The following is a 19,230-nucleotide window of genomic DNA, read 5'->3' as shown; positions in this document are numbered from 1 at the left end:
TGCCCAGTCCCGTTGTGGAGCAGTACTCGTGGCTTGGAGCCGGGGCGCGTTTCTGCCTCTCGGGACTGTTGGCAGGCTGCGGGGGCACGCACAGACACTCGGACACACACACACAGAACGCCGCCTCCCCGGCCGCCCCCCCGGCCCTCCCTGCCGCCCGGCCCGGGCGGGCGGAGCCGTTCGCAGCGGGCGGGGCCACCGGAAGGCGCGAGCCCACGTGTCCCGGCGGGGCGGGGAGGCGGCGGCGGGCCCGGCCGGTGCGCGGGCGGCCGCCGGGCTGCCTCAGCCATGGGCTGGCTGCCGACGCAGGGCCGGCTAGCGGCGGGGCTGCTGGTCAATCTGGCCGCCTCCATCTGCATCGTCTTCCTGAACAAATGGCTGTACGTGCGGCTGGGCTTCCCCAACCTCAGCCTCACCCTGGTGCACTTCGCCATCACCTGGCTCGGCCTCTACCTGTGCCAGGCGCTCGGCGCCTTCTCCCCCAAGAGCCTCCAGCCCGCGCAGGTGCTGCCGCTGGCCCTCAGCTTCTGCGGCTTCGTCGTCTTCACCAACCTCTCCCTGCAGAGCAACACCATCGGTACCTACCAGCTGGCCAAGGCCATGACCACGCCGGTCATCGTGGTCATCCAGAGCGTGGCTTACGGCAAGACTTTCCCTCTGCGGATCAAGCTGACCCTGGTGAGGAGGCGGCGGGGCCGAGGGGAGCGGGGAGGGCCAACGCTGAGGGCAACGACCCTGCCTAAAACCGCCGTGTCCCCCTCCACAGGTCCCCATCACGCTGGGTGTTTTCCTCAACTCCTACTACGACGTGAAGTTCAGCGTTCTGGGGATGGCGTTCGCCACCCTGGGCGTCCTGGTGACCTCCCTGTACCAAGTGGTGGGTAACGGCGCGGGAGCCTTGCGGTGGTTGGGCCCCCGGATGCTGCCCCTTGCTTCGGTCGCCTTTAAGTAGCACCCAGCCCCCCAGGAAACCTTCCCTGCTCCGTTATTTCTTTTTGAAAACCCCCACCAAATTATGATAATCCACTATAACTCCTGATAAATTAGGAGACAAACTCCTGATCTCCCTTGCTGGTAGAAAATGGGGTGTCATCCTTAACGTGAGCGTTATTTTCAAGGGGCGAAGATTGCTTTAGCGGTAAAACTCCTTTTTTTCTAGAGGGAACAGATGGTCTCCTTGCTGAAGCAAGTGCCTTGCATTTGAGCTTTTCCCCTAGAAAAGATATTTTCCAGTCCTTCCATCCCATGGTTTGTCTTTGAGCTATTTACATTTTTATCAGTATCCTTCTTCAGTATCGACTATATACATTTTCAAGTGTTTTTGTAGAGGATGGATTAATGCATAAATGCACAATACAACCTTTCTGGACAATTATGATTTTAAAAATTGATGTGTCCAAGGACTGCCTCAGCCCTTTCTGCTGTAGCATTGTACTAATAGCTCACCCGAATTGTTATTGACCGTGACTGTAAGAGCCTCCTAAATTAGAAACTCTTGTCATGTCGATGTGATAGATTTAAACGTGAATTTCTTTTAGGAGGACTGTGCCTCAAAAAAAAAAAAAAAAGTGAGGCTTTTTGACCCCTAGTGTGTAAGATGATAAATAATGGTCTCTTGACCTGTTTTAGGGCAGGAAGAGGAAAGAGGTGCTGCATAATAACATTAAGTGATGATTTGTCTACTGGAGAAATAATGGTCCTTGGTTTAAATTATCTAGATTAAAAAATGTGAGCAAGTTTATATGCCAGAATCCATGTTACCAGTTAATGTGATTTAAGTAAGTATTAAACATCAGTTTTCAGCACAAGAGAAAGATGTATCCTTTTAGCTGTAACATCTGTCTTCATAGCCATAGATAAGTAATATTTCAGAAAGCATGCAACCTTAAAAATTGAAGTGTGAGTCAATTATAATCAATATTGAAATGAAATCCATTACATCTGGAATAAATTGACAAAAGATAAATGTGTACTGGTTTTGTTAGCCTGTATGTACAGGAAAACGAGGAGAAAGGAACAGAATACAGTGTCTGTTAGGAAAGTATATTCAGCTCCAACACAGGCAGGATCTGGAATTTTAAAATAAAGAGGGAAATAAAGGGGAGCTGCTGTTTTCTTCCCAGCTCCGCAACCTATTTGTTCTTCATCAGGTATGATATTTTACCCCCAGGAAAATTTTCTCGTGGCTTTTTCACTTGAAAGAGACAAACATATGGGGCCTCCACTGTGGCAAAGGTGAGGCTCAACAGCCTGTTTTAAGTGGATTTGTCCACGTGAGACTCCCTCTGTACTAGTGGCCAGTTTGCTTTTGCTCAGGTTTTTCAGTTTATGGGTTTTTTCTCTCATGTTTAACAGCTTTCTCTTTTGGTTTCAGTGGGTAGGTGCTAAGCAGCATGAGTTGCAGGTAAACTCTATGCAGTTGCTGTACTATCAGGCACCGATGTCCTCAGCTATGTTGCTGTTCATCATACCCTTCTTCGAGCCAGTCTTTGGAGAAGGGGGAATATTTGGGCCCTGGACGCTTTCTGCTGTGGTAAGGCTTTTGTTGACTTTATTGAAATAATTATTACTGATGTAGTTAAATTTGATAGTAAGATCTGTTTCTTTGTGGAACAGATTTTTGTACAGCTGTTGTCTGTGGTGAGATGAGAGGGACATGTGCAGGACAAAAAGCCCCTTGCTGAGTCTGCCCCGCTTCCTCTGCGAGGAGCGAGCCTTTCAGTTTATCTCCTTATTCTTGTTTCTGTTTATCTCCTTATTCTTGTTTCTATTTAGAGCGCATCTGAACAACAGGAAAATCTATCAAAATCCAGAAACCTCCCCTATTTCTAGCTCTATTTCTAGCTCTGACTGTCCACTCAGAGAAGGACACACTCAACTTCTCTTCTGTGGATGGATGCCAACATTGATTGTTCTCTAGAATTAGTAGTTTATTTTCACCAAGAAGACCATAGTTTCTCTCAATATCCTTCTGTCCAAAAAAGAGCCAGTGGCATATTCTTAGTACTGCTGATTGTGCCCCTCAGTGATGGGTCATTTCTTGTAACATTGTATTTTACGAATGGGATAGCAAGTATTCACAGTAATAAAATCAGATATTTTGCTGAAATAGATTTTGTTGTGACCATAAATAAGACTTTATCTCAAAGTTAAAGAATACAACCTCTATGTGAATGAGTATCCAGATTTCCAAAATTTCCTCTTAAGCGTTCACCAAGAGTAAAGGAGAAAAGGCCTGTGGCTCTATCAGTGTATATTTATGGATGTCATAAAAATACATGTCACTGAGCTGCTTATACACATCACCAGTGTCTGTACTGATTTGAAACTTTCTATTTTTGTTCTCCATATGTTTTTCTTGCCTGATATTTTGCATTTGAAAGTAAATGAAACTCAGTAAATAACCTGGAATGCATCTACAGACTGCCAGAAGCATGTCAGATTACTGACCATGTCCATTAATCCACAGATAATGGTACTGCTGTCTGGAATAATAGCCTTTATGGTAAACTTGTCCATTTACTGGATCATTGGAAATACGTCACCTGTCACGTATCCTTTGTAACGCTGGTCGTTTCTCTTGTTTCCAGATGAATTATGTTGGAATTCATTTGGGCTGATTAATGTGGGAAAATGGTTTGATAACCTTCCTGGTTTGGGATTTGTATAGGTAATGGCTGTTCATTCGCTGACCTTCATACCTGCAAGGAATATTAACTCACGCTTTGGCTGCCTTGAGGAAGTGTTGGCATGTCCATCAGACTGCAGTGAAAAGGGGTGAAAGGCTTTAGGTGGAGGTAAATACAGCCACAGAGATCTGTATGAGAAAACGCTATGAGTTGAGCCAACACAGTGTACCATTGCATGCTTTGAGTGGAATTAATGAAAATTCCAAGTGCTTCTTTTTACAAAAAATAATACTGCTGTTGGCTATTATCCTTAACAGATGTCTAGGTATAACATGTTTGGACATTTCAAGTTCTGCATCACCCTCCTGGGAGGGTGCCTCTTATTTAAGGATCCATTGTCTGTTAACCAAGGCCTTGGGATTCTGTGCACACTGTTTGGCATTTTAGCCTACACCCACTTCAAGCTTAGTGAGCAGGAAAGCAATAAGAGTAAATTGGCCCAGCGTCCATAGAGCAAGAGTTTCTGAAGACTGTTGTGAAGGAAAACAAGTATTTAAATATGCATTGATTTTAGAATGCACAAAATTGCCTCATCCACTTAGATCTATGGTTTTAGTTTAAGTGCCAGGATTGTTATTCTGTAACTAAACCAAACAAACTGAAGGATATAAAATATGGGGTTTTGCCATCTCAGTCTGTCCTATCATTTTCATTAAATTAAAACACTGACTTGAAAGAGAAAAAGGCACACTTCAGATTGCTGTGGAAATTGTATTGAAGTAATTATATTTTTTGCATACCAAATGAGATCATGATGGCTACAGTTATAGTACAGAGAGAGAGAAATAAAAAGAATCCTGTCTCTGTGATCAAGCCAGTATTGCCGTTGTGAAGAAATTTGGAGGCACTCTCATGCAGATGTTCTGGTGTGCAGTGATGCTTCCTGATTTTTGTCCAATGAACAATGAAGAGGGAAACATACTTTGTCCAGTCATTTTAAAAAAAAAAGCTGCCAGACTCATTCCTATTTCTTGTATGTGCTTCAACATAGGGATAGATTTTTAGATGAAGAAAGTAGATAAAATTACAGATGAAGAGAAAAGCAGAAAACTTGAAGCCACAGGCCAAGCTGTGGGAGAATAGGAAATTGGATCTAAACAGTTCATCTTAATTTTTTCTTTTAATTTGTCAGGACATTTATGAAGTAATTAGCATTTTGAAAAAGGTTGTTACTGCTTTATAATTTTCTCTGTGCCAAAACCAAGACTTTAAAGATCTTGTAAATACCTGTGAGCCTAATAAAATCTCCGGTTTTGTGGTAGTAACCAAATGTTTTGCAGCCCTTGCACCCAGACACCCATGCTAAAAAATATTTTCAAGAAGGTTTCAGAAAGGTCACCGTCTTTAATGGGTGTGAAGGTTGCCCAGTTCTCTCTCTTGCCTTCAGCACCACCTCCCTTGCTCCCACGCCTTTCCCCAAGAGTTACCTTGGGTGGGATCTGCAGATTTGTCATCTTTGGGGAGGAGGCCCAGGGGCTGTCTGGACAGTGCTGGGTGTGAGGCAGCATTTCCTCAACAGACAGTCCTGGGAAATGTATCTGAATGACTGAAGAGTACAAGGTGGGACCTGCTGCTCTAATTAAAAAATGCCTTGAAAATTATTTTTTTACAGTATCAGGCACTTATTTTGACAACGTGGATGGAAGGAGTTCAGTGCTGTTCTAGTTAAAAAAAGGAAAGAAAAAATAACTGCTTTCCGTAAATCTGGTGAGAACATATGTTCACTAGATTTGCAGGGTTAGAATTTAATTGCAGTATCTTAATCCTTACATGTTGGGGTTTGTTTTGTCTTCATCTACCTCTCTCAGATTTAAAGAGGGCAGTTGTGTGGACAAAACCAAGTATTTAAGTTGTGCAGCCACTGACAGAAATAATATTTAGTTCCTCTAAGTTTTATACGATAGAGGCAAGAAGTCTTTGTGTTGGAAACAATGCAACTTTTCTCAAGCTTGTTTATTTATTCCGTTACAGAGTTCTTGATTTAAGAAAAAGTTATTCCTCTGTGTAACCTAAGTTTCTACGGAAACACTCTATATCATTTCAGAGTTACAAATACCTGGAAAATTTTACATCGTTACCAGCTGTTTCTTGGACATTGTACTGGTCCAAGAATAATTTTTTTAATACAGTTTTGTAAATCTGTATAATTAGTTTAAAAATACAGCCTGGACTACTGAAAAAATGTGTTCAGATGGTCAAGCTCTGGATGCATATCCTTCAGTATGTACACTGAGAAAATCATTTCCATTAATTTGTGCTGTGCACAAGTTCTTTTGAGATGTAGATAGATTGCAAAGAAACAGATAGAAAACAACTGAATCACATGCCTGTATGACAAAAATATTTGAGATGAGATGTATGTAAATATATATATGAAGTAGTAGAATGAGCTAAACAGCCATGCCTGGAAATACAAAAGACTGCATAAGGAGAGGAGCAGATCTGCAAGAGAAAGTTAACAGCATCATTAAAAAAGTACATTATAAATATAATCTGGTGCTGGAAGGTGTGTGTGTGTGTGAGTCACTTAAGTGATGTGATTTTTTTTTTCCATGCATTCAAGAACTCTCTTTTGAGATTTACTTCTTGTATCTAATAAATAAAGTATCTTGAACTTTGTCATATGATTCAAAATATTAAATCCAGGATGCTTGTGTAATTGTGGGATAAATAGATCTTTGTAAGTGTTGTTTCTTTGGATACCATGTGTAGGGTGGGAATAAATTTTTAATCATTTGTCTGATTCCTGCTTATTGCAGAAGAGAGGAGTTGTTCTTGTCTTTTTTCATCTTCTGTTTGAATTACATAACTTTGAGGGTCTAGGTGTGTATAAGACAAAATGGATTTCTGTCCATATGAATACAGCAGGGAGTTTGAACTTTTTGGATTCATGGCACAAATGAGGGAAACTAAGTCCTGAGGTAAAACTGGAGTCTTACAAAAATTACTGATACTTACCTGCTTACTCTGGTTTTCACTACATCACTTGAATGTGTTTTCCTGCTATGTGTGTTTCAATCAGTTTTGCCTTTTCTGAAGGAGAAATCAGAGACTTGCCATCTTCAGCAATGTGTAGTCATCTCCCTGTGTGAGCTGTTGCAACTGAGGCTGTACTATACATGCCCTAGTGTTTGCTTTCTGCTTTTCATTTTACTTTATATTCATACTTTATATGACTAAACTGTGGAAACAGAGTAGGCTTTGGTCCTTTTCTGCCATGCAGTGCTTTGCTGCTATGCTAGCATTCTTTACTTTAAAAAGCTACCATTGATGTAGTTCAAATGGAACTGAAGATACCAAGATGGCATTTAAAAATGAGAGCAGATGATTCTGGTTAAAATGTGAGTGACTGGTGGTAAGTTATCTAGTCTTGTCCCCAAAAACACTTTAGACCAACATCCACAAAGGTTTCCCCATTTTCCCCAAAGCAGTAGGAAGTATGTCTTCATTTAAGAGTTACTCAGTGTAAAGCTTTGTGTTGTCTTTAACTTAGGTAACTTGGCTCTTGTTTGACAGCTTTTGCATCAGGTTTTGTACAACTGGCTAAGTTCTCTAAGGCTCTGGGGCAGAGTGCCAGAGGACTTTTCCTCTAGATGGATGAACAGCTACTCTCTCAGGCTTGAGGTTGAAGGAGCGTGGTTTGCTGCTGTTACATGTATGAAAAGGAGGTTTGTCTTGCAGGAAGTCTACAGCATTCAGGACAGAACTGCAATTCAGCAGGACTGTATCCTCTCTCTGTCTCATTTCATGAAATGAGTGCCCAGTAATGGCCTGGGGCTAAAGCAACATTAAAACTTTGCTTAGGCTACCCTAAAAAAAGATAGTTTTTTATTGAACTTTTTAAAAAAAATATTTCTAATAGTCAATGCTTGAGAAATATTAATGTAAAGTCTCATTTTTATAATGTCTTATTATATAATAGGTTCAAAAGAGTGGTTTTTAACATTTTGGAGTTGAGCTAATATCCGGCCCATATCTAGTTTGTCAAATCTGCAAAACCTGTCAAAAATGCTGGATTTGCTAGCTGGCTGTATAATGGGTACAGCTGGGCTGCTGAGGAGAGGCCTGCCCTTGAGCAATACTGGACACTGGCACACTGTTCCAGTGTTTAGCACTGACTAAGAAACATCTGGCCTGAAATTCACCAATGTACTTGGGAAAGGAAGAGGGCTCACTGACTGGTGAGAGCTTTTTATAACGTCTGCTTTTTATGTTCCTGCTTTTAACAATAGGCTTGCAGGCTAAGGTAATTCAGAGCTGGACTTAGTCCCTCCTATCACCTTTCATACTAAGATTGTTCTTACAAAATGTCAGTTTTGCTTCCAGTTAAATAGTTATGTCATACCTAGATTATGAAAGAACCAGAGTTTGGATTAAAGACTTGAAGGTGTTTGTTTGTGTTATGGTTTTTCTTCCTTTTCAAATTTTATTTTAGGCTTTCAAAACCCAAATTCCCTGTTTAACGAGAAAACAAAAAGGAAAATTATTTAAATTATTTAATAAATGAAAGGCTATTGTGTATATATAGTGGAAACATGTTTTGCAAAAGAATTTTACTCTTCTAATTTTGAAGATGCAGTTCTTTGTTTTTCTACTGTTACAATCGAGCAGCTGAAAAGAAGCATCGGCTTTTCTGCTTCATACAAATTCAGTTTCTTCCTGCAGGTGTTCTCCCTCTGATCGCACTGTCAGCCTTCCGTTTGACAGCTTAGCTGTTGCAAAGATGATTGGGATGTCAGCTGCAGAGGGTTAAGAATACAAAGGAAAAAACTATCAGCAGGAGCTGATATAATCTTGGATGATGAGAAATCCTACTGTAAGACACAGAGACATCTTACCCAACAGGCCTGTGTTAAGCAGCAGGGAGAGGTGTGGGTTCATCTCCAAGCAGGTATTGCAGAGAATGCAAGAGCTAAATTGTTTGCATTCTTACTGTGCTGTAGTAGTTGACAAATTTAGTATAAAGTAGTTTTTAATAATATAAACTTGAAAATATCAGTGCCGTTAAAAAAAAAAAAAAGGGTGGTTTCAGACAATATAAGATCTTTGCCAAGCTTGTTCCACAGCAGTGATTAACCTTCCTTAAGAGAAGGGAGCTATTGTTTTTTTCTCCCCTGCTCCAATGATGCTGGGCTTGGTGAAGGAGGGTTTCTGTTCCTGAAAGCTGTTCTGGGTTTTTTCAGCTGTATCAGCTGGTCCAATGAAAACATATCCTCTCTCCCTGTAGGGCTTGTCTCACTGAAGCTGCTGTTTCTGCTTACATCCAGCTGACATGGATCATTCTCCTGTCTTCCTTCTGTAAAATGACCTGAAAGGTCTAATGGACTTAATGATTCTGCTCTATGATTCCGTGGCCCTGGGGAGTGGAACATACTCCACTGCCTTGTGTAGCTGCAGTGTCCAGTCAGCAGCAGGGAATCCAGCCCAAGGGGTTGTAGTTAGAATCTACAGTATAACGACTAAAGAAGGGGGAAATGTGATCCCTTTTCCTTGTTTTAGTTGCCATGCAGTTTCTAATATTTTCCAGTTTTAATCTTTGTCATTTCCCTTTAGTAGGTGAATAAGTAAGCTCCCTTTACTGTTCCAGTCTGTCCTTTCTGTATAGTTGTGATACAGTTTATGGAATTCTGGAATTGAGGTAGAAATTGTATCATTGCTCACATAAATACATTGACCTCCCCCACTATTGCTGATTTTTTTACATAGGGGCCCTTGTCTGCCTTCCAATCCAGAAAACCTTATTTGCCTAAAATACAGGAGGAGTCAGGTTAACCTGAATTAAGAGGTAGTTAGTCAACTCCGGAGTTGCACGTGCCTTCCCAGCTGCACTTGCTCAGTATCAAATGGGCTCAATGTGCTGCCTTTATAATGGGTAGGCAGGAACAGACATAGGCAGATTAAACATAATGTAATTAAAGTAAATTACATATTTAGGAGCAAGTAGGGGGAACAATCCAAAGGCTGCTTGGAGGATTGGCATTGCAAAGATGTTTTCTGAACTGTGGCTTCACTGGAACATGAATACAAGCCATTCATTTGAAGGCATGTGGTTATATTCAAGGAGTTCCAACAAGTCCAGCATGTTTGTGTGGGTAACATGCACATGCAGGATGCACATGCAGGCTAAGTAGTGTGTCTGCAGAAAAGAGCAGGATTATTTTTAGAACCATAGATGGCTGTGTCTCATCCAGGAAGTGCAGGGAGGGGATCTCTGGTTGAAGCAGAGCATAAGAATGTAATTTTTAATTATCTTGGCACAGGAAACTGTCGTGGTTTACTTTCTTACTAAGCAAAGACTGAGAAGCAAACTCGTTTAAAAGAGCTGTGTTCTGAAGTGCATGGAATAATCATAGATACTGAGATCATAGAATAGAGGTCGTTGTGATTAAGGGGAAAAAAAAATGAGACGATGGATGAAGAAACAACTGAGAGGAGTAAACAGCACATACACATCTAGGCAGGTTTTTAAATTTAAGGTCTAAGTTTAGATGCTTAACTCCACTATTAGGCAGCTCCATAACAGGGCCAGATTTGTCAGTGTGAACTTCTTCCCTTTCAAGAGAACTTGATAGAGAATGGCATTTGCTGAGCACTTCCAGAAAGGAAGCTGCATAATTGTCAAGTTTGACTTTTTTTGTCTCCAACTAAATTTGGTATCCTACTCAACCAAGAAACTGAGTCCTTGTTCTGTTTCCTTACTCTGCCCACAATGTTTTTAATCCTCCTTATTCTCTGGGGAAAAGAAACCGTTTGTGCACTTTATTTTCTAACTAGAGTGACTGAATGGGTTTTGTTTTGCAATACACCAAAACTGTGTACTAAAAACTTGGATTACGATCTTCTTAATCAAGCTTCTGTCTTTGAGCTGAATGGAAAAATCCTCTGCAGCTCCTATTATGCAGCATCAACTGTTGTGAAATACATGCTTCTCTCCAGAGAGTCCAAAGCAATATTAAGGTCTGGCATCCAAAGCAGTTTACTTGTTAAATGCATCTCTTTTGGTGGTTAGTCAGAAACTGGTAATCCAGTTGAGAGAAGAAACTGACAGTGGTGATCATACGCCCTCCAGGAAATTATGATACATATCTGAAAACACACAGTCTTGCTTTTCTGGCTGTTAAGGTGGTCCTTCTGATCAGGATTAACAATGTACCAATGTTTTTCAGTTGGTATCATTCCCCAGAGATGCTGTAGATTTTTTTGTCTCAAACAAAGCCTGAGCAAAACTTTTCCACACAGCATTTTCCAGTTCATTAATAACTTTGTCTCTATTGGGATGTACATGTAAACCTTCATTCTATACCCCTGAACCCACAGTCTCAAAGAGTTCCAGCTGACAGCAGTGTGAATGGATACGTGGGAGGCTGGCACTGAGCTGGGATTGCTGAGCACCTGCACCAAGTTAGATTTATAGAAACAGATGCAAGTTTACAGAACCAGACCATCCAGTATTTGGATGTCATTCAAACCTCATCTTGGATGCTGAAGACAGAAATGTAAATTCAGAAACTTTGAGAAATTAGCAGATGTAGTTGAAGACACGCTCCTAGCACACATTATATGAGATGGCAGCATCAGTGGAACATCATTTTCCTGCTTAAAGGACGCAGCTTGGGCTTTTGCTTCTGCCCCTTGATCTGTCTGAATTGGGAAGATTATTTGGCCCTTTGCTAGGAAGAATAGCCACGACTGGCTGTAGAGCCTTCCTGTGCGGGCAGGCAAGTTTCCGTGCAGGGAAAAGGGGGAAGGGTGACACCACACGGCTAGAAACAGGATCGAGGGAAGCGGGGCGGGGCGGGAGGCCCCTCTTTCCACAGTCCCGATGTAATGTCCGCACGCCCGGACTCAGAAGACAGGTTTTGAAGCAGGAAGTGTCACACACAAACGAAATGGTGAGAAAACACTTTTTCGTGTACAGCTACCAGCTCCTCAGATGGAAGTCCTCAAAGAGGTTCTTAAGCACTCAACATATGAGCCTTTAAGTGGTCTTGAAGTCTTTGGAAAAGTGGCTCTGAGCCTCAGTAACTTGCTTCCAGCCTCTGCAGACTCCTGTGCATGGGCAGTTCTCTATTCCCCTTGTCCCCCGTATAAAGGGAGGATCTTTGGAACGTAAAGGATGTTGATCCTATTTCTCAGTGTGCTTTATTTAGCTGAACCAGTCTGTGCTACATCATCTGTTTGTGCTTCTTGAATAGCCTATAGTAATTCACTGAGTGTTATACAAATCACAAATCACTGGGATATTATTTATAAAGGCTGGTTAATTTTCTAATCAGTTACTTGTCCCCAAGCAAGCTAGGATTTAAATGCCTTCAAGTTAAGTATTCTTGGCATTTTCATTGAGTGTAAAAGTACAATAAGAAAGTCCCCTCATCTTCCAAGCTTCCTTTTAAAAATTAATGTAAACTAGGGTATGCAAAGATGTCTGAGGAAATTGTTTTATGACGTGATGTCCTTCTTGTCTTATGAGATTTAAATTTGGGGTGCTAGGAATGACTGAGATGAAGAAAAACTTACTTTGCTGCAGAAGTGGTTTGGCAGGATTGGCTTGTAGTAGAAGCCAGAGACAATGGGCTCTAAAAAGGGATTGTTTGCATTGGAAACTGGAACCAGAATCTAGAAAAAATGGAGAGCTGATATGCATATATAAAACATAAATAAAACCATACAGTTTTCTTAGTTTTAGCCCAGTCATCGTTTTAGTGTTGCATAAAATAATTTTATGGCTGCATGAACCAAAAGGACTCTGTCTGTGTTGCCAGCGGTGTATACCAGTGCTGCTCCCCAGCTACTTCAGGTTTCTGTTTTTCAGAGCCGATTGTCCTTTTCCTGCCTGTGTCAGCATAGAGGAATGTGTGCCCATGCCGTGGTCTCCCTTGGATACAATCCTTGGGGTATCAGTTGAACATGCCAGTGTGAGAACTGAGATATGAGTAGCAATCCTGTCACCGAGACTTCGGGGGGAAAAACAGAAACTCTCCAACATTTCTGCACTGTTAGAGAATCAAGGCAGTACTTTATTCTGGCCAGGATGTGCAATAGAAATTATTTTATCCCACATGCCTTGGTTGTGCAGTGAAAATCATTCCATCACAAATGGTTTTTCACCACACATTTCACATATTTACACAGACTAATCCCAAAGAAATTCACGTTCATTTGTCTTAAATTACACAAATCTTAGTATTCTGTTTCCTGTTACTTATTGATCCCTTTGCCTTTGATGCTAATTTGGTCCTCCTCCTTCGGTTCTCTTAGCGATCTTTTCCCCGACCAGGCGTCTCCTGTCTCCCGCACCGGCCGGGGCGGGTCATGTTCGTTAATGTTTGCTTGTCTCCTGTGCATCTTCTGGCTACTCCCAGTCTGTAGATGTTAAACTCATCAGACCCACCCGGTGAACGGCGTCTTTTGAGGAGAAACTTCAGTTCCCCTCCCCCTGGGCAAAGGCGAACTGACTAAAGTTACAATAAAAATGTTAAAGTTGTATCATGTCCAACAATCCCTCCAACATAAATTATGTTGCAAAGGCAGTAACTTTTGTCACTAAGTCCCAACAACAGCAGAAGGGAGTGATGGCATTTTTACATCTGCTTTCACAGAAAAGTGAAAAAAAAAATTCGGTTTGAAGTACAGAGCAAATGAGTTATAAAACACAACAGCCTACAAATTACCATCAGAAGTGTCTTGTTCGGTAGTATCAACACAACTCATCTTGCAAACATTTCGGCTCCTTTGCAACACAGGAAAAGCTGGCTTTGGGGAGATGAAGTAATTATCAGTGATATAACATGCACTCTTTGCTTCTCCCTGAGTAGCACCTGAGGGACACTTCTGGGAATTTGGTCACAGTTCTAACTGGTTTATCAACCCGGGTGACTGACACAGGAGGCAACATTCAAGGTATGGTTAGATGATAAGGAAAAGACCACTGAACGACTCCCTGCCTTCAGAAGGAGTTATTTCCCATTTCCATCTCCATTTCTCTGCTTCCAGCTGTTTGTCCCTGCTGCTTTCTTTATGATGTCTTAAGTGTTCTTGATAAAGCAAGCTGACATACTAGCAGCAAATACAAGTAAATATCCTGCTGTTGAATCAGATAAATCTGTGGTCAAAGGAGCCAAAGCCAGTTCAAAGAAATACTTGGCTAGGAATGCACAGCTTCTGGCAAGGCATTTTCAACAGGGCATTAGATGAGCTTGGGGCATTCTTTCCTTAAGGTATTTGATGGGCCCAGCTGCATCACCAAACAGTACAAGGAGGCTGAGGCAATCCAACACCACACTTCTTCCATCAGTTCTCCCCATCAGTTTGCAGCCTTAAGCAAGGAGACACGAGGAGAATGGAACACCTCTGGCAGTGGTGTGCCCTGAAATCAGCCAAGCACAACGTAATCTTCCTCCTCAGTAATGCTGATGAAATAGCTGAAGCAGATCCCATCTATTCCCTGCCTACCTGTCTGCTGCCATTCCAGTGATGTCCTGGGCCAGCTGCTGTGTAGCTGCTTAGGAATGCCTCAGGGAACTTATCCACAGAAAAAAAATTGCATTATTTCTCAGGTGTGCTTGGTCACTTTACCCACTTAATACCATAGGTGCGCAAATAACAGAAGGGGCAGCAAGAGGATGGAAGAAATGGCTGGGAACAGATACCTCTGAAGTAGCATGCCACCAACCCCTTTACAAAAGGATGCATGCTTAGTCTTCATCATCTTGCCATTAAACACAACCATTTTAGTGTGGCTGTGCAGCTAGGTAAGCCCCACAACTGCTATATTTCTTGAGCAGAACAGATTATGTGGCTGATTAAGGATCAGAGAGATGGTAAGACTGGTCCAAGTCAAAGACTCCCTGCAGCTCCACATATACACCATCCAATAAGAAAGAGGAAATTAGATATTGTGATGGAAATTAGATATTGTGATATCCTCTGCATCGAATGAGTTAAAGATCAGGATTGACAATTACCTGCCAAAAAGGATAGTCTGTATTCCAACAGACTCTCTTCAAAAGATATGGGGGAAAGTAAGTGTTTCTGAAATCTTTTGAAAATTGAGAAAAAATATTTTGAAAAGTTGAGAATCTTTTTGAAACTGTATTTTTGTATGAAAACCAGATCTGTGCTCTCAGATGTCTCACTGCAGTGCATTTCAAGGTATGTTTGTGTGAGGCTTGTTTTGCATATGTGAGCAAACTGTAGCCTGTCCTCTGACAGCAAAGGCATGAGGCAGTAATATCTTTCAGTCCCACAACAGTGGATTTGGAATTTTTCCCTTGTGAGTGGCACTACATGGTGTATTTCTCTCTAGATGTTGTACCCTTTGGCCTGGGCTTATAGGTGAACAACATATGGTTAAGATAAATAAGGTAGGTCAGAAGTCAAAGTCCAGTGCCTGCATATCTCTCCAAGTACACAAACAAATGCAGAAGAAATTGCCAAATTATTTTTAAACTACAAAGGTGATTTAAACTAAGATGTTAGCATGGATATTGCAAAACCAGCTGAATGAAGGAATACCGGAAAGTCTGTGTACTTGCTTTTTGTGGAGGCAAGAGATAACCAAGATATTAATGCTTCAATGGAACCGAACAAAGCACAGAATAGTATTTTGCATGGCTTCATCACGTGCAGTCAGAGCTTAGTTTGTGTCCTGCTTTTCCAGTGGCATCAATGGGTTTGTGCAACTTTTATGTATTAATTCCAAGAGCCTTTTTTGGGTGCTGTAGATGGAAAAAAACCTTTTCTGCACCAGGTGGCGCAACCACCAGCGAAACTCCCCTAACAAACCTCCTGCCGGGGCCAGAGGGGCGGGGGCTCTGAGTCCCAAGGCTCCGAAACTGCAGTGGTGACTGTCAGACCGGCTAGTGGAATCAGGGCAGGTAACAGGAGTTTAGTGGCACACACAGCCTTCAAATTTCATGTACCATTTGGCGTAATACTTCCTTTCTTCAAATATTGCCTTCCTGATAAAGACTCTGGATGTTATCCTGATCTGTACTGCCCACTGGTACTTAGAAAGAGATTTCAATTGGAAAGGCAGCTGGGGTGGGGGATTTCCCTTAACTTTGCTATATCATATTTATTAACAAAAAAAATCTGATAAAAAAACCTAAGTCATGGACTTGGACACGAATTACATATTACTAAATCAAATGAATCTAGTGCAGATGGCTCCATCACAGTCCTTCTTAGGCTAATGCATGCCACAGATTAGAAACTGCCACCAGCTGGCTTTCAGGTGGAAGTTATGAAAAATTAAAATTCTACAATGAAAGGAGAAAAGCAGAGTGTGAAATACATGGATATTAAAACACTTTTAAAAAGAAGCAATCCCTCTTGCTATATGCTTCTTTATTGATCCAATTCTACAAACATTTTCACATATAACTACCAAAAATCAGGACACATAAGAGTAATTGCAGAATAGTTTGTGAGCTCTTTGTATGAAACTATATCTCTAGAGAGTGTATGTGTATATATATATAAAATACACTGTGGAAATATAAACAAAATCTGAGAAGCAGAAATGACATGGAGGAGAGAAGGATACAGGAATATGCAAGTACTGGGAAGAAGACTCTGTTGGAAGTAAAGAGGAGAAAATCAGAGGTGAACATGGAAACAAAAGCTCAAGACAGTGCTGGTCATCCCAAACAGTGTCTGGCACCTGAACTGCAGGATGCCAAAGTTCCCCTTCTTTAGTGTTTCTTACTGCAGATGTGAGAATGTAAAACATATGTTAGAGCTTTTTCTTTGACCCAGGGGGGAAACATGATATTTTCCCTTGATTTCTGTGACTGTCATGTTCCAGGGCCTTGGAATCCAGCACGGAACAAGCAGGTAAACCATTATTGCTGTTGCAGTGGAACTGTGCTGTATCTCTGTGGGTCACAAAACTCCTCCCAGGGACACCCCGTTCTACACCAGTTCTCTGCTGAGTGCTGTGCTGAGGTTTCTATTCTCTTGCTCTACAGAGACAACTGTTTCTGTTTCTGTTTCAGTGTCATGATGTGCTCCTTACTTACATGCTGTTGTCTCATGTTTGTGTTTAAACAGGTGCTAACCCACAGGCAACTGGGCACTGTAAAACACTTCTCCCACTTGGCAACAAGTTATTGCATACCAGCTCCTGGGTGCTGAGGTGATTTGTGATCAGGATCCACCTGAATCAAGAGAAGGCATATGGGAGGAAAAAAAAAAAAAAAAAAGACTGAGTAAACAATGTGGTTTCTCAGAAGGACGACTTAGCAAGATAAATCTGTTTATTTCAGGAGGTATATGCATTTATGCCTCATTTGGGGGGATATTTAACTCAAGGAAACTCTTCACAGCAAATCTACTTTCAAAGCAGACTTCGGAATATACATCTAAGGTTGATAACTTAGCCCTGTTTGTGATGGCAACAAACTAGTGGAGGGAAACTACTCAAATTAGCCCTGAGGGTTTCAGGTCAGGCTGTACCAGATACTAATGCCTCTAGTAAATGCTCCAAATTACTTGTCTAGCTACTTGCACTGTTTTTTACCTACATGTGCTACAACTGTATGCTAAAAATGGTACTGAAGAAGCTGTACTCTCATAGAGAGCCAGCAGAAATGTGACTTTGTAATTCATCAGTAAATCAACTGTATTAGGAAAGGAAGAGGGCTGAGGCTTTTGTCAGAAATGGATGGTTCATTCTGTGTCAAGTAAAGTCATACACCAGTCAGTAAGACTGCATCAACCAAATATTAAGTTGTGGAGCAGACTACAAGAAGGTCTGCAAGGAAGGTTGTTGTAGATCCTGTGACCCAAAGCAAAGCATATATTCTTTGTATAACAGGCAGCTAGGAAGCAAGTATGGAGCATGCAGAGGAGATGTGGGCAACTGGGTCAGCAAGACTGGGATAATTCTGGGAGATAAATGATCAGATACACAGAATGGGTCCCAGTTAAGAAGCTGGTTGTGTAATAAAATCCCTTCTGGGTTTTGTTGTTAGAAACAAACAGTTCAAGTAAGAGCCAGACATTTAAAATATTTTTTGTCTTTTCTTCCTCTAACCTAGACTGCAGCCTGACCTGAATAGTACTTCAGGCCTGACCTCATCATCAGCTTTAGTTCTGTCCAGGCATAGCATTCCAAACAGAATGGATTTGGACTGCATGCTGTGTTTGCTCTCAGCTTCTCCTGGATCTAGATTGTCCCTGAATACATTTCAGTTTCAAAGTGAAAGATACCTCATTGTTTCACATGAGTCCTGTTAGCCTGTGCACACCCCACACACCCTTCTGGGCCGCTCCCTTGAACAGAAATGTTTTTTTGTGCTGGACTGAAAAGCACATTTAAATGACAAATGAGCACTGAATTAAAAGAAAAATTCTAAACTGAATTGGCATCATCCTAGTTTGATTACATAAGGCAGATGAACATGATTATACTGGAGGTTTTCTGATCTAATTACATACAATCAAGTATTTATAGGAAAGGAGACATCACTGGATTGTTTATTTTCACAGTTTAGTAAAGCAGGATTTGGTCACAACCTAGTCACATACTTCACCCCTGCTTAAGAAGAAAAGCCTGTTTCTTCACTCAGTGATGTGCTTAACAAAAACTATTTGACAGTAAGAGGAATCTTTTCCTGAGGTTTCTCCCTTTTAGTTCCTTAGAATTGTTCCATGAGCTTCTTTCAAAAGTGAGGACTAAACAGAAAACTAGAGTGGGAAAAAACACCCAACCCTTTCATTCTGTGTTAGATATTGAGCAGAAGTTCAAAATAATTGCTTTATATTTTTGCCAGTTGGCTTCCCTTCAGAAGGCATACACTATTGTTTAATTGTGCTTGTGGCTGACTGCACTGCTACTAAATAGGAATCAGATTTGGGCAGACAGATTACCAATGTCTCCCAGATGGATGAAGGAATAAATGCACCAATTAAAGAAAAGTTGAAGTGCTGCTGTTTTCTGATGTGGGATTATTCCACCTCCAGGTGGTTTTGAAGCAGCTGTAGTTAACGTGCTGGAGAGCAGACACACCTGAACTGAGTGCCTGTGGGAGGAAGGTAAGAGCTCATGAACAGCTGCCAGAAAAAAAAAATTTTTTTTGAGACCCTCTTTTCCAGTATACCTGAAGTAATTTTACATTTTCCAAAATAAACATCTGAAGTTATGGAAATGTAGGAAGCTGATGATCACATATCCAAAGCACCCACATGGCACATGGTGTGATTCTCACTGGTGTCCTGTGCATGGCCAGGAGCTGGACTTTGATGATCCTTTGGAGTTCCCTTCCAACACAGACTATTCTGTGATTCTGTGATAAGACACCACAGCCCAGGGTGTGCCCCCAGGTGAAGGTGTAGAATGCCTGCTATGCCACCCAGCCTGCAGAGTAACTGGGGTTGTTGGGAAGGGCAGTGCAGCCCAGGGGAGCTCAAACATGGCTCCTGCACACCAGGAAAACACAAGCTGGACAGCAAGGAGACTTTAGTGTTTCTTGCTAAACTGCTGCAATAGCACTGCGTGTGGGGTTTGGGTTCCCACTGCTGCTATGAGCCATGCTCT

General features: G+C 41.6%; 1 protein-coding gene across 1 annotated transcript; it reads left to right on the top strand.

Annotated features, from left to right (window-relative positions):
• Nucleotides 1-229: 229 nt before the first annotated feature.
• Nucleotides 230-6,450, top strand: SLC35E3 (solute carrier family 35 member E3). Its single transcript, XM_059846945.1, has 5 exons — nt 230-678; nt 767-877; nt 2,375-2,533; nt 3,470-3,552; nt 3,955-6,450. Exons 1-5 carry the CDS (start codon nt 289-291, stop codon nt 4,139-4,141), a joined length of 930 nt encoding a protein of 309 aa, XP_059702928.1. The 5' UTR covers nt 230-288; the 3' UTR covers nt 4,142-6,450.
• Nucleotides 6,451-19,230: the final 12,780 nt, after the last annotated feature.

This window comes from Haemorhous mexicanus, chromosome 5 (genome assembly GCF_027477595.1).
Source record: "Haemorhous mexicanus isolate bHaeMex1 chromosome 5, bHaeMex1.pri, whole genome shotgun sequence".
Lineage (NCBI taxonomy): Eukaryota > Metazoa > Chordata > Aves > Passeriformes > Fringillidae > Haemorhous > Haemorhous mexicanus.
Note: the sequence above shows the minus strand (reverse complement) of the source record. Positions and strands in the feature narration are given on the sequence as shown.